The following is a 24,282-nucleotide window of genomic DNA, read 5'->3' as shown; positions in this document are numbered from 1 at the left end:
ATTCGCCCCGTTTCGGTTTCGATTTGAGTTAAACGTGTAAATGTATCTGACAGATACTCGACATGACGATCACGGGGAGAAACACCGAAAAACGTGCAGAGAGAGCGCTAGAGTGAGAGCCAAATTTATCTATGTCGAGTAAGCAGTAAGCGCCTCAGACCCTAAATGCCGAGCACACTTTCGGATTCGGATGTATCTGCATCTGTATAGCACTCAAAAAGTGCGTGAGACTAACGCACTTCAGGATACTTGAGAAGCTAAACTGTTATACAAATTAGAATAGGTTTCAATTAACATTTTTAAAAGTATTTTATCAATTGAGATTTATATGTTACGTTATGTTGTCTTTTTTGCCTTATACGATTATATTGTAAGGCTCATTGGTAAGCACTTGCAGTTTAAATTCTAAAATGTTTGAATTCAAATTGGAAACATTCTTAAATTAGAGCTTTAATTGTGTCAGCCATTTACTCATTAAAATGGCCATTCCAGAAATTATTGAAACTATAGCCAATCTAGGAACAAATATTAGTAACTACATTTTTCACTCAAAGTGCAAATAGATTGAATTTATAAAATGAAATACTTAATCACCCCAAATCCTGCTTTATCCTGATAGGCTGATCACTTCCCTATAAAAAAGATGCCGCTAAAAACGAACTATTCCCATTGGTGACTGCCAAAAAATTGCACTAAAAAACTGCACCACAACTGGCGTTCTGCAACCCTCACTTCAGTCGCGTGCCGGGCAGCTGTGAATACTCGATGCATTTCAACCCCTCGCCGACTGATATGAAATATGCACCCCCGAGCTGCATTGTGCAACATATTTGCGAACGCTCGTCCTGCCTCTTCCTCCCTGTTTCGTCCTGCGGCTCCGGATTGTAGCAATTAATTTCGGCACGTGCCACGCCGGCGTGCCAAATCGATGACCAATGCCATTGATGACAGTGTATCCGAGGGCGGAAACTGTATCGAGGATCAAATGCACAGGGGAGGCATCAGATGAACATTTTGTGGTTCGTAAATTTGGCAAAGGCTCGATCGATTTGCAGTGAAAGTGATTTCGAAGGATACATTTGGAAGAATATTTTTGTAAAATTACCAGAAATTAGTAAGGCAAATAAAAATTAATTTTACGATCTAATTTATAAATAACTATGCCAAAGATTTGCTTTTGACCATTTAGTTTATCAAATGAACAACTGATTTGTTATGAGAAGGATTTGTTTTTAGAAACTAGGATTGTGATAAGTAAGTTTTTATGTTTCAAAGCTTGTTATGTTATCGATGTAAAAAATTGTTAACGCGAAAAAAAAGGTAATATGAACCAATCGAGGGCCAAAATAGATGAAAATCATGAGAAATTTCCGGAGGGCGGGTGCTGTTAATGCCTGAGGGGTCACTGAGGGTCAGTTTGATGTTTTATCAATAGTAAATAAATGCTAAAAAACCCAAAACAATGCATCGCGAGCCAGCCGTCGCACAGTCTGTAATCAATATTTTGGCTGCCCTGAGCCGCTCCCAATCTCAATCCGCTGGCCAGTGGTCGATGGACAAAGCCGGCCAAAGGGACAAAGGACGCGGCGAGAGCGAAAGTGCCCATTAGGGATGCAGCCGATGGAATGGGATGCGATGGCAGGCACTCACATGTGCGTAATTGGAACAGGATTAACAAGGCGTCCTGCCATTCACACAGGCAATGCAATTGAAGTTTGGGGAAGTGCAGCCGGGCATTGTCCGAGGGTCCGAGGATCGGTTCAGTTGGGTTCGAGGCCATTGTGGACGGGAGCGCAGACACAATGGCCATGAAAATAATCGGCTTTAACTATAAAACGTTGCCAAACATAAAATCAAGGCTGACATGAAAATGAGGAAAATTCCAGACCGGAATTCTATGCAAAATCGCAGATGAAAGAGCGCGTGGGGTGGGTCGCGGCACGTTGGGGTGTAGAAAAACGGCGATGGGATGGATGCAGGCATTCGCTCCATTTAGCCATCCATGTGGCATTTCCGCACAGCACGCGTTTGACCCGATATGGCACCTCGTCTGCCTCCGGGGGTTTTCTCGTCGATAATCAGGATACGTTTTTTGTTGTCATCTTTTTATGCGTAAACGCACACAATTTGCATGTCCAGGGGGGTTAACATGTGAGCGCAAGCATTGAAGTGCCCTACTTTCATTGTAGATTGACATGTGATTGATGTTTCCATTTGCAGTGACAGACCGTCAAAGAGCTCTTAGTCGCGATAAGCTGCCTTCGCACGGAGCAATTGAGTTTAATCAAATTGTATGCAATGTAGTTGCATTAATCACTGTAGTATCTATAAACTAAATAATAGTGAAATGCTCTACATCTAAAGAAGTTATCGTTCGATTCATAATTATCCTGTTGCAGTTTAAGAATGTGATAAGAAACCGCCCTTAAGAACAAAATCCCCCAAAAGTATGCCACGTTTTTTGTGTTCAACTCAAGCATCAAATGATTTTAGTATGAAATATTTTTGTATTTATTCATTCTTTTCGTACTGTTATTAATTGTGATTCATTAGAGATATTTTATAGAGATATTTCATATATAATTAATAGGAATTTAAGTTGCATTCAAATAATTAGATAATTCTTGCTTTCCGCTCGATTTTGGTTTTTAATGCTTTCTTTTAAGATGTCTCGCATGTAATTGGCGTATAAATATGCATATAGTCAATTATTTCGTTTATTGTGGTATAAGAGGTGAGTGATATATAAGCGTGTATATACCTTGAGGCTCGTGTAAATCAACATTTATTTTGTTCAAGAGGGTTCAAACAGAAACTCAATCTCCATCTCGAATATTAAAATGATTACATTTAATTGCATTTTTAATTGGGCTTCGCTTTGATTGCAAATGAAATTCGCTGCGTTTTTGTTGTTTCTTTTTCTAATTTTTAATTATTTATGAGAACCAATTTTGTACATTTTGTGTTTATGAGAGAGAGAGAGAGTGGGGAAACAATTTCATAGGACATACATACGTACATATAACAAAGGCTCTACATGATCTATATAGGGCTGAATTATAGATAATTGTAATTATATAGATTCATACATTTGAAATATTGATTGCAATAAAGGTATACGATAGACTTATTGAATATATAATGGAATATATATTTGGATTTGATTTCTAGAATTGATCCTTGAATCATTTGTGTGTGTGTCTGTGTGTTTTTGTGTGTGTGAGTGAGTGTAAATGTGTGTATGTGTGTTCGACCTAAATCAGAGTCACTTATAACACTAAGAAGCAGTCATTTATTCTCCATTTAAATTTACGTTGTGTCGTCACGTTCCTTGAATCCTGAAACAGATTTCAATTACTGTACAAAGTTGGGCGCTTTAACCATAGGCCATAGGTTGTTCGTATGTATAAATAGCTATAGCTATAGCTCTCTACGACTACGTATTTATGTAAGTGTGCTTTGTATAAATATATATCTATATGCCTACAAGTATCCATATTCGTATCGTAATATATTACAATGCTTGCTCAAACAAAAGGTTCGGTAAAATATATATCGAAATGTCTGGGTTTCCGTGGAGTCCACTGCAGACCCTCTATAAGATGGGGCTGCTGATGGAGCTTCGATTGGTTTTCTATGAGTTACGAGTACGAGTATTGTATATATAGTAATTCATTCAGTCTCACAAATAGGAAAGTATTATGTGTGTCGCTTATTTTAGTAGATTCCTAAAGAGTTTCAACTCGATCAAATGATGGCGAAGAGAAACAAAAACATAAATTCGCGAACTATTGCACAAAAAACAAAAAAAAAAATAATTAGATTATTGCACAACCAACAAATGTGAGTTTAAAACCAAACGAGAAATAAAAAATCAATTTTGTGTTTTTTTGTATAATTTTGATTATCTTCTTTTATATTTTCCATGTATGTAGGCTTGTCTCATCTTTTCTGCGTTTTGCTTTTCTTTTTAGAAATATTATGCGTATAAATATTGCATATGCTTAGAAATCTTAGGGCTAGCTTAAACTAGACTTTACGTGGCTAAAACATCTCATCGTCACTCGTTTCCTAACTCCTGCTTGCTTTGTATCAAATACAAAAATACAAAAACTTTTGCATAGTCTTAGTCTCAATTATCGGGATTCTACAGAATTTACCCGAACTTCCCACCCCGTATCTCGTACTTTACAAGACAAATACTTAATCATTACGAATTGGTGTTGTGTCTTACAGATCGAAGCCGAGTTCTGGACTCAGCCTTTAATATACAGACCTTAGTGTCTAATTTAATTAATATGCGCTTAATAGATTTACGTGGATACTTAAAGCTAGTCAGCCTCATTAAGATTATAAGCTTATGTTTAGCTAAAGATTTTATATATATACTATATATATAATATTCAGACGAAAACGAAGACTAATTGAGAGCATAATTTTGGTAAAGTACAATACGAGCAAATTTTTTGGATTCCGTTGTTTTTTTTTTGTTTGTGGTGAAAGGAGTTAAAGGAGCTGGAGGAAGGTTGAATGATTAAGGCGCAAAGTAGTTTGTGGGGAAATATCCTAGAGAGTTATACTAACGTGTATATATTTTATATATATTTAGTGTGGTTTACAATATAATTCATATGTTTCGAAATACAAATACAATCGTAAATGTAAACGTGGACAAATGGAAACAGTCAAAAGCACCGATTTTTCAGCTAAGTTTTCTTTACGTTTTTTTCTTTTGTTTGTTGCTTAGTTTTTATATCTTTTTTTCCGTAATAATCATAGTAATCATAATAATGATAATGGTAATGGTAATCCCTAGAGGTCTACGTAATTATATATAGCTAGGCGATACTAGTTCAACAGATGCCGAAATAAGATTTCCTTCTATGTACAGTTTTGCTATCATTTGTTTGTTGCTGCATTTCCGGTTGTGTATATATAATAAAATACATATAAATATATATATTCGTATGTATAATAATGATATATTCATATATAAAATACGTATATAAGCTTTGCAGATCTGTTCTTACTGAACAGAGATAATCGAAATGTTCTTTCCGCGGATCTCAGTGCTAACGAAATTCAAATAAGGCAACTTGAATCTATGTATTGTATGTGTAAATGTATCCTTATTTATCCTTTAACTCTTTACTACGTAATCTACATCTAAAGGTGCGCGCCTCAACAAACAAACAAACAGCGAGGGTGTGAGAACAAATCAGAACTGGAAAATCATCGAAAGTCAAGTGTAAATGCATTTTCTTTCTCTCGTTCTCAGTTTTCCGCAAAATTCTCATCTGCTGCCGGCTCCATTTATTTTCCCATTAACAATCGCTTGCTGTTAACCAATTTTGTTCACTTTGTTTTATATGTTCGGTGTATATATATAAAATATTTATCAAAAATAATATGCCTTTAGTGCTCTCCTGCCATGCTGATAATGATGAGAAGAAGAATTCATGGGATTGCCAATTGGTGAGATCTAGTTTTCATAGCGCGAAAATGAGTTTTCAATTTCAATTTCAGGGTTTGAGGAGGATCAAAAATTTACGAGGGGAATCTCTAACTATATACAACTATATAATAATACCGTTACGTTTACTTGTGCTGCGTTTTTGTTATCCTTTTCGATTTTGTTTAAAAAGGGGTATCGTCTGTCTGTCTGCCTGTCTGTCGCTTAACTCTATTTAACTTTATTGCACTTGGATTCCATCACTTCCTGGTCTGGGCTGCAGCTGCTCCATGTCCGTTTTGTATGCCATGTAGCATGTACCTTCTACGTGCATTCGATGATCATGGGCTGGTTGGAGGACTCAATGACCGATGGTCTGCTCTCCTGCGCCTGCACATTATGTCCATGCAGATACACCCCCGATTCCGGCAGGGATTTGAGTCCCTTGGGCGAGTGCTGCTGCTGCTGCTGTTGCATCTGCAACGGATGTGGGTGGCCATGTTGCAGCAGGCGGCTGGGCGAGTTCTGCTGATGGTGTGGCGGCGGTGGTGGCAACTGGCTGGCGGTGGTCAGCAGCATGGGTGCCGGACCCACCGAATGTTGGGTCATCAGCAAGTGGGGCGGTGGCACGCCCTGCTGCTGATGCTGCTGTTGCTGCTGCTGATGCGACTGCTGTTGTGGCGCCATGTGATTGCCCAGGGGTATCAGGCGCGGTGGTGATTGACCCCCACTCGAGAGGTGCCTCAATCCCGGATGCACAGCAGGATGCATGTGCTGCGTCAGTTGCTCGTAGGCTTCTCGGGAGTCCGGCTCGGGATGGTCTTTATCTGAATATTTAAAAATTTAATTGTTAGTTAAGCTTAACTAACAGCAGTAAGCCATTGAAACCTACCCAAACACTCCGATGTAGCCGCTGCTGCCATGGCCAGCTCCTCCTCCAGATTGTTGGGCTTGCAGCTGGTGGTCTTCCAGTGGGTCCTCAAGCCGGATGCACTGATGTACTTCTTGTCGCAACCCTGGCACACATAGGGCCTGTCGTTCGTGTGCAGTCTCTTGTGCAACTTCAGATGCACAAACTGTGTGAACTTCTGCGGGCAGAGATCACAGGCATATGGTTTCTGACCACTGTGCAGCCTCAAATGGGTCTTCAGGTTGGAGGTGCTCGAGAAACGCTTCTTGCAGATGTCGCACTGATGCGGTTTCTCGCCCGTGTGCACCAGATGATGCTTCTGGAGGTGCGCCAACTGGGTGAAGCTCTTCGTGCACACATTGCACTTGAAGGGCCTTTCGCCGGAATGGGTTCTCAGGTGCACCTTGAGGTTGCTCAACTGGCCAAAAGTCTTGCAGCACACATTGCACTCGTAGTGCATCTTGCCATCCTTCTTCTTGAGCGGATAGGGCAACGATCGGTAGCCCCTGGAGGCCAAGGAATTGGGGCTCAGGGGGCTGCCGCTGCGGGGACATGAGTTGCCATCAGGACTCAAGCTGCTGGGTGGTGAAATCCTCAGCGGGGACAAGCGCTGCAGGGGAGTGAGGGGCTGCATCAGCGGATGGTTCAGCATTTGGGTGCTGGTTTGCAATAAATGCAGATTGGTGGCCGAACCCGCACCACTGGAGGCATTCGACTGGCGATCGAAGGGGGAATGGGAACTGTGTGGTGGTGAGTGGAAGGTCGAGGTGGCAGCAGCTCCATAGTGGGGATAGCCAGGATAACCTGGACTGGGCGAGTGGCCACCCGCCTCTCCAGCTCCCAGATAAGCAGCATGTCTCGAAGGCGAGAAGATGACATTGTGATGATGGTGGCTAGGCGGTGGTGGTGAGCACTCTCCCTTGATCAGCGTGGCTCTGGTCATTTCCTGTTCACCGACCACCACTGCCGACGAGGAGAGCTGCTCGGGATTCTGTCCCAGGTTTGAGCTACTATCCGGACTCACGGCATTGCCGTATCGCTGGGACTTCTTGTAGCTGTAGGCCATCTCCGTGGGCGATGTGGGTGGTGGTGTGGCGGCATTGGCCTGTCGGCAGGCATTTGCCGCAGCAGCTGCCGCCTCCAAGCGATGTTGGCTGGTGAGGATGGTCTCCAGGATGCTTGAAGAGGGCTGGCCAAATCGCATATAGCGTTCGCTGGGAGGATCTGGTTCGTAGTAGGGCTTACTCAGTGGGACAATGGTGCGGGCTTGACCGCCGGAGTTGTGTTCCAGTACGATGACCGTGGAGGAGGCGGGCTGCTGGTTGGATGGTTCCCTTTCCTGGATCCTTTCGCGCTCCCTCTCCCGTTCCCGTTCCATCATCAGCATGTGCTCATCGCCCAGATGGGTGGTGGTCGATGGGCAAATGGAATCGGGTTCCGGATGCATCACCTGATCCTCCTCCTCCTCCTGCGGCAAGGACATCTCCTGGTCCACTTCCTTAAGGCTTGGCTCCTGTTTCACGCAGCTCTTGTTCTTGAACTCGTACTTCAGTGGCATCTTCACCTTGAACTTTCTGTACTCATTCTTGTCCGTTTCGCAAATGGGCGTCGCAGTGGGTGAACTGTGGCTAATCATTGAGTTGGTAGTCGTGTTGGCCATTACCACCGCCGGTGGAGAACTGCTGGGCTTTTGGGCCTGGGCAATCACTGTCTCTTTGGGAGCAATCGCCTTCTTCGAGCAGTCCAGCACGTAGTTATGCTCACTCTCGCTGTCGCTGGAATCCTCCGGTGGTGTGAGTCCATCCTCGTGGCACTCGTTGCTGTGGTAGCCCTCGTCCGATCTCACAGACCTCACGCTGCCATCCTGTGGGGTCATCTGATGGTCCAGACCGGAAAGAGGAGATCCCGCCGTATCCTTGTCACTGCTGGCCATAGGCGATCGATCCTGGCCGATGATCACGGAGGCATGTCGACCATGCTGGATGTGCGGGTGGTGGGCGTTGCAGGTGGAGGTGGTGGTGCTGACGTGGGCGGGTGGACTGGAGCGGCGGCAGCATGGCGTGGCAGTCGGGGGTGGAGGTGTGGCACCGGAAACGGAACCCGCAACCGATCCATTCGCTGGACCACTTCCCGCTCCCACAGGCAGATGGAGACCCATGACGTAGGTTATGTGACTCACGGCCACATCTGGTGGAATTTCCGGAGCTGGCATCGAGTATCGCGGCTTTCCGTCCTCTCCCTCCGCCTCTTCCTCCTCCTCGTCCGCCTCCTCCTCCGCTTCTACAGCCTGCTTGCAGGCGCCAAAGATCGTCGTCTCAGGATCCACATCGTAGCCCAGGCGACTGGCGAAGTCCTTGCAGTACCACACCATCAGCTCCTCGTTGGGCAGAATGTCGCGGGTGGTGTAGAAATAGATGCTCTCCTGGTGCTGACACGCCACCAGGTTCATTACGGATAAACTATACGCGGAGGCCACATAGCGCATCCAATTGGACTGCGAGCGATCGGAACCATCCAAGTAATAGTAGTCGTCGTCCTTGAAGATCTACAGAAAGAGAAAAGAGCGGGGGAAATGGGGATATTTAGAAAAATTCTGGAGAAAAACGAAGGAAAGCATAACGACACAAGACGCACAACAAGAAAGAAAAAACATAGCTCATTCTACAAGGAAAATAGATTGAAGGATGTGTTTTTAGAAAAATTTGCATAATTTAAAGGTATTTTTTTAAATACTCTTTAATATTCCTAAATTTTTGTAAAATACACAACAAGTATAGATTAAGAGAGCAGTGCAAGGTTAGTTAGAAAGAGGTTTGTGCTGATCGTGGATTAGCTGGGAAAGCAGGTGTATAGTTTTGGGATTCAAAGACAACAAATAGAAATCAAAGAAAGCATAAATCGTGAGTGGTACCTTAATATTCCCGTAGGTTATGTGGCGTGTTCCCTGCACCTGATTTAACCACAATCAAATCGAATTCGTTCCAAAATGCAAAAGTATAATTTTGAATTTATGATCGGTTTTTTTTTTTTTTGTTTTATACATATTTGTGTTCATTTTGGTTGGGTAATTGTGGGATGGTTTAAGATTAGATCACATGAAATAAAAATTAAAGAGAAACGAGTTGGTTAGTTGCATATTTCGATTTTCTTTTCGGCTGGATGATTGGATGGGGGAAGCATGTTTTTAGGTGATTTTTATAATGACTCATTTAAGGCAACACTGAAACCTCCGTTTTTTACGAAGGAGCTGTGACCAAAAACAAAGGCAAACAAAAGATGCAAATGAATTGAAAGCCCACAACAGATGCTTAACCCTTCATTTAATGTTTAGAAAGTGATGAGGATGCTTACCCGCCAGAAATAGCGCGCCTTATTCTTATCATTGGGATAATTAGAGGTTGGAATGCCTTCGAATGGGCCAAAGCGAGTGCCACGTGGGATGACCCCGCTGCTCCAAACTCCTTCAGTCTGCAAGTTAAGAAAATAATGCAAATGCAAGGATTAGTTTCACATTCTTCTGTAAATTCTTTTGAGTTCTTTATGGCTTTCCATTTTTATTGATCCTTTCTTACCTTAACATTTGGCGTTGAGTAGACCATGGATGACTTGAGCGTCAGGCTGCGCGGCAGCGTCTTGTCCGCCCGATTGGGCAGTCCCCGCTCCGCCTGGACATCCGGCACCAGGTAGACGGCCAGCCGCTCGAAGTCCTCCTCCCGCATCCTGGTCACATCGTAGTCCTGATTGCCATCCGGCGACGGACTGCGACTTCGACTGCGACTGCGCGCCCTTCTCGCCGACAGCTTGTGATGCGGATGCGGATGTGGATGCGGGTGTGGCTGGACATGCTGGTGCGGATGTGGGTGATTGAGCTGATGGCTGTGGGCGGGATGGTGGGGCTGGTTGGCTGCCTTCATGATGGCACCCGCCTGCTGCTCCTGCGAATTTTGTGGCTGCTGCTGCGGCAGATGGTTGTGGTTGTGATGTCCATGCATGGCGACTATAGCTAGATTGTTGCTCAGCTAACACTGTGTATATATGTGCTGGTTTTATATATATAGGGGGTTCAGTGGTTGCTGCTTATTCTGCTAGTTGTTTGTGGTTGAAGTTTTACTTGATCTGGAATGGCACAAAGGATGGGAAAATGCGTTTTAAAAATAGTCATAATTTGGCGCTATAAATAGAGGCGCCTATCACCCTCTACACCTGAACCCCTGCACTTCCTCACCCTGGAAAAGCTCATCAGAATTTTCACAGTGTTGCATTCGTGTTATCGCCACTGCTAAAAGCTAACTGCAAATCGGCGACGAGTAGCGAGTGCAGGGGGTCATCCAGAAGGAGGGGGTGAGGCACTGGGGTTGGTGGTGCAGTTCAAGATTACGGCCTTAGTGGAGGTTACACGTTCACGTTCAGGGGCATGGCCACCCAACGCCCACCCACCGCATCACCGGTGGAGAAAATGAAATGAAAATTCCTCGAAGACAACTCACTTGAATTATTCTTCTTCATTTGGCTGCCGTTTGCTGCGCTTTGTACTCTCGTTTTGCATTTGCACTGGTTTTTCCCTTACATTGCTTTCAATTTTATTGAAAAGAATACCCGTTTACTTCTTGCTGGGCTTTTAATTAGTATGAAACTGATAATTGATTGCTGGTTTTGTATATCGCCTTGCACTGATTCTGATATTTGTAATTTTATTTGAATTTTTGTTGGTTGGGCCCGCAAATTACGCATCACTTTCCGTTTCGTTCTCTCGTTACGCATACGCCGTGTGGCCTGCCGCCCGCCCCGGAATAATTTTCCGGCTGTGGCCGTCCAGCTTGGCTTGACAAACTACGACTACAGAGCTCCTGCTGCTCAGTCAGCATTCTACTATTTGCACTGCGACATTCAAGATTTCCGTCGAAATTCGCCAGGCGGAAACAAAATTAAGACGCATCTGCGGCAAACGACAACGAAAATACGAACAAAGATTGAAGTAGAAATATTTATTAGTCTTTTTTCGTTCGGTTGCAATGTGTATTTTTGTGAAGAAGAGCTAGGGAAACGTTGACGCCGCCAACCGAGAGTTCCTACTACTGACCCACATCCAACCGGCGTAGACCCCAAAAAAGCTCAAAATTGCAATTTCCCATACATAGAAAGTCGCATACACACACACACTCACACAACAACCGGCATTGCACCAATACTCACTGCACTGCCATACAAACGCATCCCGTTAAAGATTCTCAAATTCTCGCTCGGAAAGTTCTGCGCTAGAGAGGGTTGTGAAAGCGCTTTTCGCTGACGAAAAGCTTCTCGTTCGGTGGCTCGATGGCTCGGTGGTGCGGCTAGTGGTTGCAGCGGTGGTTTATTGGTGGTTGCTTGTCGATTATTTAAAATGATAGTTTCCCTATTTTTTTCTCTTTTCGGACATTTTCAGCTGCGCAATCAAGAATTTATTGTGCAAGGCTGGCCATTCAGTTCCTTCCTAGAAATGGGGAAGTTGCATTGGTTTCGCCTTGAGGGCCCTTGAACAATTTGCTGGGAAACATATAATTGCATGATCACTTCACTTTGATTACATAAATTAGGGGGGAGTTCTTGTGGGTATTCATGGTTATGGAAATGGTTAAACCCCAACTTGAACAAATAAAGTGTATTTTGCGGCAAACATCCGCAAGCAGATTAGTAACTAGGGATTTCCTTCGCTAGAAACCTGGCATATTTGCAGCAGGAAATACCAGGAACTCTTCTTATCGCCACCCCAAGCCCAACTATTAATACAAAATGATATCGCGCCCCCCAATCAAGTTGAGTGCAATCCCATAACCAGGAAGTTCACTTTGGAGGTCGTTCGTGGGGAGTGATGGTTGTGGTTGTGGACTCACCCAATCGGTACAGATATATGAACAATAAATACGCTTCTATATTCAACTACCCCGGTAAACCATTCAAGTGGCCAAAAGGAGCTACAAAGTGGCTCGAATTCCGTCCGCTCGTCGAACTGCACGCACGTAGAATGCGAAATGCGAATGCGAAGTACGAAATACGATTTTCCCGAGCCCCGGCGATCAAATGCGACACGGATGCAAAATTGCAACACTACCGACTATGTGAATCTATCTGAATGTCGGTATGTCGGCTTGTGTGCACTGAATGATGCCTAATGCACTTGCACTTGCACTTGCGAATTGCATTTTGATTCTGTTCTGCGAGTGCGGAAATGTGCGAAAACGATCTGCAGAAAGTGATTTCTGGCTGCTCGTGATTTTCCCATCCCTTGTCTATGTCTTTCCACATTTGTGTGTGGGTTCTTGCCAGCTGGCGCCGTCAGCCAAAAATATGCAGACGAAATGAGGAAGAATCGAGCTGGTGGGTCTCACGAGATACTTTCGTTTTTCAGAGGGGGGTGGCGGCAACCCTTTGCGCAATTTACAGATGCGTTCGACACACAAGGAAGTCATGCATGCCTTGCTACACAAAAATCAACAATATTCTAGTTAAATCAACAAACTGCATTCGTGAGCGTGAAACTGCAGATAGCGCGCCAAAAAAGCTTTTCGCTATCGCTGCGAAAATGAAAATAAACAGCTGCACATACAGACATTAGAAACAAAAAGTAAAAATCGCTTGGCGCTTTGCGTTTCTAATCATCGCACTATTTCATTTGAAGGACACACACTCGACGCGAGGGAAATTAAAAATAAATAAAGTACACAGACCAAGACATACTCATAAAAATCAACACAAAAAAAAAAAAAAAGTAGATAGAAACAGAACGTAGCAAGAGGCAATTGATCAGAGGCATTCAACATTCAACATTCAACTTGAACGCTGACGACCCGTGATAAGAGCACATTGCGCATACGCCGTGTATGCCGCGTACGCCGCCGCCAGTGAACAAAAACTTCCGCGATGCTCCTATGCTCTCGCCATGCATCGATCTTTATCAAATTGCACTGCGGGAAGCGTTTGCAGCCGAGCCAAACAGAACAGAGCCCCAAATGGGGTCTCATGCCGCTTGGAATCGCTCGCTCAAGGACAAAGTGAACTGTACTAACCGCATTAGCGCTATACCAATATATATGTACATATATGTATGAATGTAATGTATGCACTTCTATATGGCACTCTGTGTGTGTGTGTGCACGTTCAGCTGATAACTGCACTCTGCCAAAGCGGCGCAGTCATAAATTGTTCGCCATCTCGCTCTTTCTAAGTAGGAAATCGGCGAAGCTAAGTACTTTCAATGAATAAACAAATTTAACGATGTTTTTTCAAGTGTAATGTAAATATTTATTATTTAGCCATATGCAAGCCATGGAAGTGCTTCAAAAGTAGAGGCTTCTGTATTGGGAAAGGGGTTGTATAACTTAGATTTAACTCAATTTAAGAAGATTGTTAAGTAATGATTAAAAAAGATTTCATATTTGTTTTCTAGAGATTGTCATATTTAATTGGCATTACTTCATCTCACAATCATTTATTTAATTTTAATCAAATAATCATTTTATTAAGTGTCTATTTTTTTGCTTACTCTAGTCTAAAACGAATTTCTTGTCAATGTGTCTAGGTATTTCTAATAATCTAAGCTATAATACCTATCAAAGGCGGAACCAGGAATTGCAAATTTTTGTTTACACATTCTTAGGTCTTTTTGCCCAAGGCCTAATCTATTATGACATCGAATTCGCTACACTTTCAAGTCGTATACAGTGATTTTAGCCTGGCACTCGCTTCGCACTTACAGATGCGGCACACGATATTACCCGCAGTTAATCCATATTTTTCATTGTTGGCCGAGATGATTTGCAGTCAGTCAGTGCCCAAATACAGGGTGTGCGATGGAGGGGGGCACAACCCGGAAATGTAAAAATCTAAAGGGGTGGAAAATGGCGGGGGAATGGCGGGGAGTTTGCATTTAGTTTTATGTGCATGCAAAACGAAACGAAAAGCGAAAAACGAAACGAGCGGGGTGGTGAGGTGGGGCAGCTGATAAAATAAAATTGCGAGCTATTTGTTTATTCTCTCGCTCTCTCACTCTGCCTGTGTAATAATAATTTGTGTGAGCTTTTCAGCGTTAAGGGTACCAGGGAGGGTGGTGAGCGGAGAAGGGGGCCGTGGGCGGGTGGGGCGTTCAGCTAGAGCATCATCATCATCATAACCTTGAGTCACAAGTCGAGAATGTGCATGCGAATTGAATGCGAAAACAACAAAAATTGCCGCATTCGTCTCACTCATCCGCATTGCAAAAAAAGATTAAAAAAAAAAAACAATAAGGAAGGGGTGGGGGAGGTGGGGGAAGCAGGGCGCACAGTGGGTGTGTGCAGGTGATTATCTAATCAGAGTGTCGTGAAATTAATATCAGCATTTCAAGGACACTGAACAAAAGGTATGCCAGTTATTTTTATGCTGATGATTCTGTGTACACAGTACCCACCACCCAGCATTCACCACCCACCCATAATCCACCCCCTTTTGGCTGGTTAGGTATTGTGTTGCGGTTTCGTTGCACTTTAACCTTGAAAATATTGTGCATTCTTTTGTTTTTGTTGCTGTTGCCATTACTTTGAAATGCGCATGTGCACAACGAATGCAATCTCCACCCCACAAACGAGAGTGAGGAAAGGCGATTGAACTGCTCACACTCCTGCAGAGCACTTAGCCGATGCCCACTGTACAGTCAAGTCGTTGGGGATTTTGTCAGTTAATAATCGTAAATTATAAATCAATTAAAAATTCAAATCGAACGCAAAGAAAGCAACACAGCTAAAAGCGAAAGTATATTAAGTACGCAAATTTTAAAAGCAATTTTTAAACATTTTTTGTACCACATTCAATGCAAATTCTCTAAAAACAAAAACGAAAGTATTCAATTAAACAATTCCCAAGAATTAAGTTCATTCATTTGATTGCTGAAGCAGGTAATTGAAATATATGTGCAATGTGTTCGTTTTCGATTCGTTATAAAATTTGCATAATTAAGTGCACATGACATTCGCAGATAATCAAATTAAAATAACACACTTTTTGAAATTCTTTCGTGCATTTTGCAAATGGGAATTGTTGTTGTATAACTTGGTTTGTTGCTGCTCTACTGAATTATCTTTTGGCGTTTGACTAATTGTTTTTCCAACTCTAGCAGCTGTTGCTTTTAATGGCAATAAATCAATAGGATTTTTGATTGTTTCCCTATTATTTCTGAGTGCCTAGGCTTTGCCCTTGAGCATTTGCTGATTGCATTTATTCTCCACTTAGCTTTGACGTAGGTCAAATAACCATAAATTAAGTGCTATTTTCGAAGGGGCACCGCCCCCTTTTCGGCCCTTTCCCCCCTTTTTTCCCAGCATTTTTCTTATCAATGCAGTTTACGCTTCAAGTGTTTATTTTGAGTAGCTTTGCTAAGCTTTTCGTTTGCACTTTGCTTCCTTATCAGTTGGCAATTTTCGCCCTACTGCGCAGTGAAAGTTTTCCATTTGCATGGTATTGTTGTTGTTGCTATTCTTGATATAATTAATGTATATGTGTTTGTTTGCCGTTTAATTAGTAATGATTATACTTGGAAACTTAGATTGCCAATGGAGCAAGGGCGTTTCTATCTTTAAGTGCTACCCACTGTCAAGCAAATATTTATTTTAAGCTTCTGCTGCAGGTCCTTCAGTGCCTTGGCTTACATCATCTAGCGTACAAAAGGGTTAACGAACCCAAAGGTCAAATGCTTTTTACCCAGACTCAGACACAGACGTAGACGTGGACGCCGACGCCGGCAGAGGCTGAGACAGAGGCGCAGCAACGATGAGGCAATGCAAATCCAACTGCAGCCAAGTGATTTGGCTGATGATGTCATGGCTACCAGAAAATACGAAATGGGAAAAAGAACTACGGAAAATGCCCATCTATCACTATCCTGTGGCAAAAATCAATGAGCAACAATTAAAAGTGCAGAATTATTAAGTAGAAACCCCAACCGATCGATCCCTCAAAGGAACTCTTCACTGGTGTCCTTTGCGCCGACAGGCGGATCAGGACACTTCGCAAGGAAGCGGCTTAAATCCATAATCCTGTGGGCGACACATTACCTTGACGACTATTCCGAACGGAACGGAACGGTACGACAACAAGCAACAAACACGACCTACGACAAAGCGATTGAAAATGCGCATAAATTCGACAAAGGAGCAGCCACTGTCTGCCTCCCATTGGCGAAAAGGGGGCGGGGCCGAGAGAGATTGGTTGCCAGACCATGACAACAACAAAAAAGTCAAAGTAAAAAAGCACACATACTCGTATATTCGCACAGGGCAAAGTGAAAAAAACAACAACAAAAACAACAAGTACAACAAAAATAAGGGCCAGACAACAGAAAAGGCGAACGACCCTTTTCAGGCATTTTCAGACGCCAGACGACGCCATCAGTGTGGATGTGAGTACACTGCAAGAAAATGTCCTTTTCGATGTCATTGTGTCTGGCTAACAGACCAAAGAAATAGTTTTATACAAAGTAATCGATTAAATCCCATCTGTGATATAGAATTTCATAAGATTGATAACACCTTATCTATTTTTATATATGCTAACTTAGAATATCATAGACCAACATTTTTTTGCCCAGTGCAGTCCGTTATGTTGGGGCAGGGCCCAGGCATCGAGCTCAGTCGACTTCGGCTCATTATCCTTTTCGCTTTCCATACATAAATCGCTGGAGCTGCGGCTGGCGTTCAATGAACTCCGCCGGGCACGTACGGTCGTCGTACCCGGGCAATCGGATACACACCCAATACGGAAAGCGAAACACACACAGGACGATGGCGATGGCGATGCGACGCGATGACGTTGACGACGACGTCGAAGGATGCAGAGCAGCCGACGGCGGCAGTGGCAGCGGCGCAGGCAGCAGACAGACGCGAAGGTCCTGCGAAACTTTGGGTTGGGTTCGCAGCTCCTTCTGTGTCCTTTTTGCGCTCCTCTCGTGAACGTGGACTTGACAGTGTGCAGCGTGGAAAACTCCGCTCTGCCTCTGTTTCAGTTGCTGCCTTTGCCTCTGCCGGCGAGGAAAACTCCGTGGGTCGTGCCTGCGCCGCTGCTGCTGAGGGCAAGGACCTCCAGACTGCAGACTGCAATTGAGCCGAGCTTCTGCGCCGACGTCATCGTCTGCCCAGGCAGGCGCAGCTAAGTTTCACTTTTAATTTTTTCCACCCATTCAGCAAAAGCGCCGCACGACCAAGGCCATGCGAGCGAAAGAGACAACGACTGGTGTTTGTGTCTGGGATATAAGGATATATGGTTTGGGTTCGCTGTGGGCTGCCTCTGGGTTGGCTTTCGGTTGCTTTCGGGCTGGGCTGGGCTGGGTTGCTCCTCGGTACGGAGTGCATTACTGAACTGAACTGAAACGAACCAAGCCGAGCTGAGCTGGACTGAACTGAACTGAACTGTGTGTAGAGAGAAAGGTTGTTGAACTGCGTCGGCAGCGGCGAACTTTCACAACGAAAGGCGGAGCGGGGGGAGTCAGTGCGCTAGGACATGGTCAGCACAAAAGCAAAAGTAGATTTTATGCTAAAAAAAACCCTAACCCTAGCCGGTGCTTACTTCTCAGAGGCTATTGCACAATCCTATTCTAGTAGTTACCTCTTTGATTTCGGTTGTTGCACAATTCAAACTCAGTCTCACTGTTTTGCGGCCTCAGTCTTAATGGCTCTGTTTCAGGTGTTGGCCAGTTTTTGATGGCTCTTTAAGCGCGACTTGAAGAAGCTGATGTTGGCGAAGGTGTCGCGAAAGTAGATGCGATCGAAGTATAATGGTCTGCGCTGATCGGCGTGTGAACACATTGCACCAATTGGTGGTATCTCGGGATACTTGATTAGATACATTGACTTAGGGCGAGCTTAACACTTAACTAACGCACTGAAGCACTGGAGCACTCGATGTACGCTATTCTAAACGCTTCTCGTTTGCTAATTGAACACATTTGCGGCGGCGGCCTTAGCTTGTAGCTAATATATATATATATAACTATTTATGTATTGAACTCAGTGCACGGGATGTCCTGCTGGTTTTCTTTGCCGTTCTTTGGTCCACGCAACGCGGCTGTGCCATGAGACATGACCTGCCCAACGCGTTAACATCCCGAGTCAGGACTGAAATAACGAGCAGCTGCAAAGGCTGCCAGCTCCCTTCGATTTCAGCCAAGTGCGGCAGCGAAGTTGGCTGCAACGTCGGCTTCTCTGCCCGCCGACTGCAGACAGTAAACAAGGTGGTTCTGGGTGGCTCTCAGGGGGCTGTGGGGGGTGGAGGCCAATGCTATTGGCACTTGCACTTGGCATCAACTGAACTCGCCCAGTGCGAAACAATAACAACAACAGGGCCAGCACGACAGCGGCAGCAGCGCAGCAAGGGCGGCCCTTTTCAGCAGAGCTTCGTTTTGCGGATTCGGCCAACATCGTGCTTTTTTTAAGTTCGGGAGTCTAAACCTATAGAGGGTGGATCTCTGGCTCTGTGCAGCTCGTTCTGCTCTGGGCCTAGAACATAACACAGTCAGGGTTTATTTTGGAACACAAAACATATTGGGTTAGGTCAGGCTAAGGATTTGTTGGGCTAGGAAAGTATTTGGTTAGCATTTTCAGGGTAGTTCGCATTTTGAATCATATCTCTTCAATGCTTCTATCTCTTGAATCATAGAAACTTACTTGTTAGGGATTAGCATTTAAATGCCTTTTTTACCATGATTTTATGTCATTTTCCATTAGCTCAGCTCCCGTTTCTTAAAGTGCATTGCAGACGTTGCAAAGCTCTCGCTGCATCTCTCGCTGCGCTCTCTTCTAACCCAAATTCGCTCTCTTCTTTCGCAACGCATGCTCTGTTTGTGGTGGTTGTGCTGCCATTCGATTGCAAATTGACCGTTGACAATGAACTAGAGCTGCAGCCGGAAGTCTCGGTGCCAGGGACATTATGCAAAACTATTCGAATGAGCTAGACCTCTTCAGAGTTCATTTCGGCGTTGTCTTTGTGAATCTAACCGCCAGCGAAATAGTCATAAAGAACGCCAAGCACGTATTTTAATGGCCAGCGCGACACACAACTGTAAAACAGAAAAGTAATAGGTGGAGTACAGCCGGTGAATGTACCGTTAGGTTAATAAAAAGCCATTTTGTCATAGTCAAATTACGAGTGGCCGGCAAATTGGGGGATTACGTATTCATGGCGCGTAAATGAGCATAATTTGATTTCCAGTTCTAAAGAGAGGGGCCTAAACAAATAGTTGGACAGCTCCAACACCCCCTTTCCTATTATATCAGCCCACTCTTTTATCTGACGATCAATGATCATCAATGCACTGACAGAAATGGATTCTTAACGTATTCATATAAATAAAAGTTATTTAATGCTAAATTCACAGTCAGAGAACTACTGTGTGTGTATATTATATAATTTTATCAATTTTGAGTTGCCTGATACTTTTTCGCAGAGTGCTCAATGTCACAGTCTATGCACTGCAAACAATAACAACAATGCGGGCATTTACAGCTAAACACGATAGTGTCAAAGCAGCAACAACAAAGGCGACAAAGACAACAAAACAACAACATTGACACAGAACCTGTCGCACCAAAGTTCAACGTCAAGTGAGGTTCGTAACTCGGCTTCGGCACTCAACTTCGGCTTGGCATCGGCTTCGGCTTCGAGCTGTGCGCATGCGCATGTGCTCTCTCTCCTCTCTCCGCAGTGCGTATGTGTATGCATGTGTGTGTGCGCGCGCTTTGGTTATAACGCGCTTGAGTAGGTCGGTCATTGAACTTGTTTTCTTTTCATCTGCTGCTGCGCTACCACTTCTTTCGCTCCATTCTTTTGCTTGGCCACACTTTCTTCCTGGTTCGCTCTTTCTTTCTACCTGCAGGTCCCACCTGTGCGTCGGCGTTCTCTTTGCCGGCTCTCTTAAGCCTCTTATTAGTTTTGTATGTTACCTGGGAAGCTGCCGCGGATGACTTGGCAGCTCCACCTCTTCCTCAGCCTCATCCTCTTGTGCGTGGCAAGTGGCCAAGGCAGCAACAATTTCAAACGAAGATGCAGCTCCAGCAGAAAGCAAAAGGCAGGAAGAACTGCCCAAGGTAAGACCACGAGCGAGTCAATAACCCTGGCTCAAGCAAATAAAAAAAAGCTGGCCAAGAGTAAGAGTGATTTGATTCCCTTTTCATCAGGCCTTAGAAGTGGCAGAGAACCGGGCATAAGAACACCGGAAAAAAACTTATATTTGATTCGTTATGTGCCCTAACTAGAAATCTATCCATAATTCAATATCTTTAACTAAATATGCTTATAAGAATCCGAACTAAGCCTATGCGATTGATTGTTTAGCAGATAAAAGATCAGTTAGAAATATGATAAACGTATAGCAGATAGCTGGGTAAATTTGTGAATTGTTTCTTCCACTTCCGATGCTATTTCATTTTTTAACTTCATTTCTTTAAAATAGAGCACTTGTTAAGCTCTTGTTTCCAGTGCAGAAGCAGAAGAACTGGCTGAGTGCAAGAACCTTTGGCTTGCTTCAGTTGAGCACGCCATGTGCCCATGAGCATTTGCCAGTTGAACGCCCTTTTCACGGCAAATGATTCCCAATGTGCGATGCCTGTACCATTGGGGGGTGATCCGGGGATCCGGGAATCAGGAGGAGGTGGCTGAGATAGAGGAGCTGGCTGTTGCAACCTGCCCCAAACTCAAACCGTGCCCCTGGCCCAAGGATGAGCCGATCTGAACTGGTTTCCCCTCCTGGTCATTGGCTTTTTCTTCTGCTGCTAGCTGAAGCGGCAGATTCACTTTTCGAGGGGGGATTTGCGGAGGGGATTCTCTAATTCTTGGCCTAGGTCCTTGGCCTCTCCCTAACGCTCTGTCTCGCTTACGCACACAGCATCTTCTGGTGCTCGAAATGAAAACGAAAACCGAACGAAGGCAAGTTTGTTGCCTAAGTCATTTGTTATGTGGGGTGGGGGCATAGAGTGTGTGTATGTTTGCGGCTGACAGTCAATGAACTCTCGGCATGCGTGCCAAAAAAAGAAACAGCAACAACAACAAATGAAGAAGAGGGAAAAGCCATAGAAGAATCAAAAGAATTGCTTTCATACACAAACTTAGACGGGGAGCTCATTTAAATTGCAAAACGAAGCAAGCTGTTTCCAAGCTATATAAGCGATATATGGTCGGATAGAGATATAACTCATTTCGAATGCCATTCGGAATCAAGTCAGGAGGAGACTGACAGCTCTGTGGGAGCAGGTGGCCAACGACAGAACTTGGACAGCTGCAGCTGCTAATGACCTTGATATTGAAATGATCATCGTGTGATTTTGAATCGCATTACAAATTCGCAATGAGTTTTGATTTCATTCGATCGGCTTGTCGTTGTGTTCATTCATCTCATCTCATTTCGATTTCGATTTCAATTTATTTGTTTATACAATATTTTATTGCCGCTGCTGCTGGCGTTGTTGCTTTTATCACCGTCTGTTGGAGCGTGTTAGCGTGCGATCAGTTGTCGAGTCATTTAAAGTCAAAGTCAAGGTTTTTCTGCCTTACGTCGCCAATTATCTGTCGCCATCTCGCTCCATCTGCTATCCAGCCTATAATTTGCTCTCTGTCCCTCCGTCGGCGTATATTTACCCCCATTTTGTTGTTTGTGCGATTTGTTTAAGCCCAAACTGGTTTTGTCTAATTATTTGTGTTGTGAGTGCTATATTGTTGTTTTTGCTGATGTGATTATTAAAATATATACATATATATATATTTATTTTGTTTATATAGGGACAGGAGATTGGGGTAGCTTTATACATGATTTTTCTAATGAAGTCCCAGTCCCCATCATTCTGCCATCTCCCATTTGCGGCTAAGAAATTTTAGCTGCTTATGCCATTTTTCTAGCCTGCCTGTAATTAATCATCATACCATTTTTTATCCGCTTTTTGGGCATTTTGCTGGAAACTTGTTCTCGCCCAGTGCGACGTACTATTATATAACCTTTCTATCGAATACTTATGATTAGCATAAATTGTATGTGAAAGTCTTCTTCGTGGTGTTAAGAATAATAAGATGTTGCTGGCTGCTGTGTAACATCATGGTTAATTTTAAACGCTAGTCATAAATTATGGTGGCTTTAATGTGAGATTTAGTGAAGAAAAAGTTGAAAATCAGGAATAGAACCCAAGCAATTAAGATGTCAATAAAAAAGTTGAAATAAAGAAAAATTATCTAAGAATAAATTAAAAGAGAAGTTTTGAAAAAAGTTCTAACTGGAAATTAGAAATTAACTAAGAATTTATTTGAAAGAAAAGATTTAATTACCAGTGGCCAGTATGATTTATTATGCAATTTATGGGAAAAGAACAATTCGTATTCATTCTCAACTCTTAAGACCACCTTCCAAAAAAACCCGCTCTAAAATTTCCTGAAGCTTCTCCAACGAAGACAGTCTTCCGAAGAAAGCTTTCTTTACAGAACTTTCGGGAACTGCTTCAACAAGACAATTTCAATGTGTAAACTTAGACCCATAAAAACCCTTCGTCGAATTCTATTAGCAAGCTCGATCGTTAGCTTGTCGGCTATATAATTGACTTGGAGCAATAAAAAGGCAGCTAGGAAATATTACGAAGTTTATATAAGGTAAATCATTTAGAAGTACTTACCATGTTCAGTGTTTAAATGCATATCCGTTCCGTGTTGTTGAGGTTGCTGCTAATGTTGCGGCTAAATTTAAATCCATTACGCAATAAATCCAATCCGAAGCCGAAAAGTGCTTGCTGGCTGTTTAAGTTTCGATCATAATAGACACTTTGTTATTCTTAAACTTTTCGAATATAGTTGAGCAAACTATATTTTTGATACACAAGTGCACTGGTTGGGGAATTGAACTAATTGGCTTAGGTCTAGTGGAATTTCATTTGCATAACTAGGGGCAGTCTTATGTGTATGTCACTTTTTTGTCAGTTTAGCTGATAGACACAAATCACTTTGAATTGGGGGTTGTAGCTTCTAGATACTCTTAGTTTCAGAACTTTTTGTGGGTGGGTGTATGTTGCAAAGTCTGGTGGATCAGTGGTCTTTTTGCTGTCTTGAAGCAAGTAGAAGCGTAACGCGTGCGTCTTACGAAATCATGTCTCGATCGTTTTGTTGCTTACGGGAAACTGAAACTACGGATGAGTCGCGGTGCGACTTCAATGTCGATGTCGTTAGAGGCTTCTGAAGGCAGAGCAGCGGCAGCGCGGCGACTGCGCAGACAGATAGACTTTTCAGCATTTCATTACACGGCCTTACGCACACACTCGCACGTCCAGCACTCTCTTCTTTCTCTTCAAACACAGCAGCGCACACCAACACACAGGTAGGGCGCAGCTCAGGTGTCTCAGGTTCTTGATCGCAGTGCCATTTACACTGATCACAACCACATCTCGGCGCTCTCTCAGCTCTCTGCCCCTCTCTTTCTCTTTCTCCCTATCCGTCTCTTTCCCTCTCGCGCACTGAGCGCAACAGGCCAGAACTTTCATTCAAGGTGAGCGCGCGGGCTCAGGTATCTCTTTGGCAGCACCAATACCCTGGCAAATACCGCCACTCTTTTTCGCACAAAATACACGGACATACGTAGTTCTAAACTCTTCTAACACACAAAAATAAAAAATTATACAATATTTTTAAAGCAATATCGTAATCTCAATAGAAGTAATATTATAAAAAGAACTTTGTCTTGAAATATAAAAATGATATATCAATAAGAAAGAAGTATACGCTTAAATGGACTTTTAAGAGAAATATGAAATATGAATTACAAATATTTCAAGTCTAATAAGTACTTCTTTAAGCCGAGCTGAGAGTGAGCTTTTACTAGATACTGGGCTGATTTTATTTTCAGTGTACCCGCAGTCTGGCCAGCGAGCGTAAATTGAGCATGCGAGCGTAAAAT

The 24,282-nt window shown here is 43.5% G+C and overlaps 1 protein-coding gene across 5 annotated transcripts; it reads right to left on the bottom strand.

Annotated features, from left to right (window-relative positions):
• Nucleotides 1–2,758: 2,758 nt before the first annotated feature.
• Nucleotides 2,759–23,599, bottom strand: LOC27208506. 5 transcript variants are annotated; one of them, XM_016184060.3, is made up of 6 exons: nucleotides 23,012–23,599; nucleotides 9,935–10,478; nucleotides 9,714–9,830; nucleotides 9,274–9,312; nucleotides 6,345–8,907; nucleotides 2,759–6,279 (listed from the first exon to the last, which is right to left on the bottom strand). In XM_016184060.3, the coding sequence occupies exons 2-6, from the start codon at nucleotides 10,352–10,354 to the stop codon at nucleotides 5,777–5,779; spliced, it is 3,642 nt and encodes a 1,213-aa protein (XP_016030546.1). In that variant the 5' UTR covers nucleotides 10,355–10,478; nucleotides 23,012–23,599; the 3' UTR covers nucleotides 2,759–5,776. The 5 variants fall into 5 exon arrangements, with proteins under 5 accessions (XP_016030546.1, XP_039150138.1, XP_016030547.1 ...); XM_039294204.2 differs by lacking the exon at nucleotides 23,012–23,599 and adding an exon at nucleotides 17,970–18,227; XM_016184061.3 differs by lacking the exon at nucleotides 23,012–23,599 and adding an exon at nucleotides 12,233–12,462.
• Nucleotides 23,600–24,282: the final 683 nt, after the last annotated feature.

The sequence above is a fragment of the Drosophila simulans genome, chromosome 3L, assembly GCF_016746395.2.
Source record: "Drosophila simulans strain w501 chromosome 3L, Prin_Dsim_3.1, whole genome shotgun sequence".
NCBI lineage: Eukaryota > Metazoa > Arthropoda > Insecta > Diptera > Drosophilidae > Drosophila > Drosophila simulans.
The sequence above is the reverse complement of the archived record's forward strand: the minus strand, read 5'-3'. Positions and strand labels throughout refer to the sequence as shown.

Bases quoted from the DNA above. Each gene is read 5' to 3' on its own strand.
- LOC27208506 (XM_016184060.3), bottom strand. From the start codon at position 10,354: ATGCATGGACATCACAACCACAACCATCTGCCGCAGCAGCAGCCACAA. The intron at 9,831-9,934 runs GTAAGAAAGGAT...CTTAACTTGCAG, and splicing joins ACTCAACGCCAAATGTTAAG to ACTGAAGGAGTTTGGAGCAG. The intron at 9,313-9,713 runs GTAAGCATCCTC...TGGTTAAATCAG, and splicing joins AGGCGCGCTATTTCTGGCGG to GTGCAGGGAACACGCCACAT.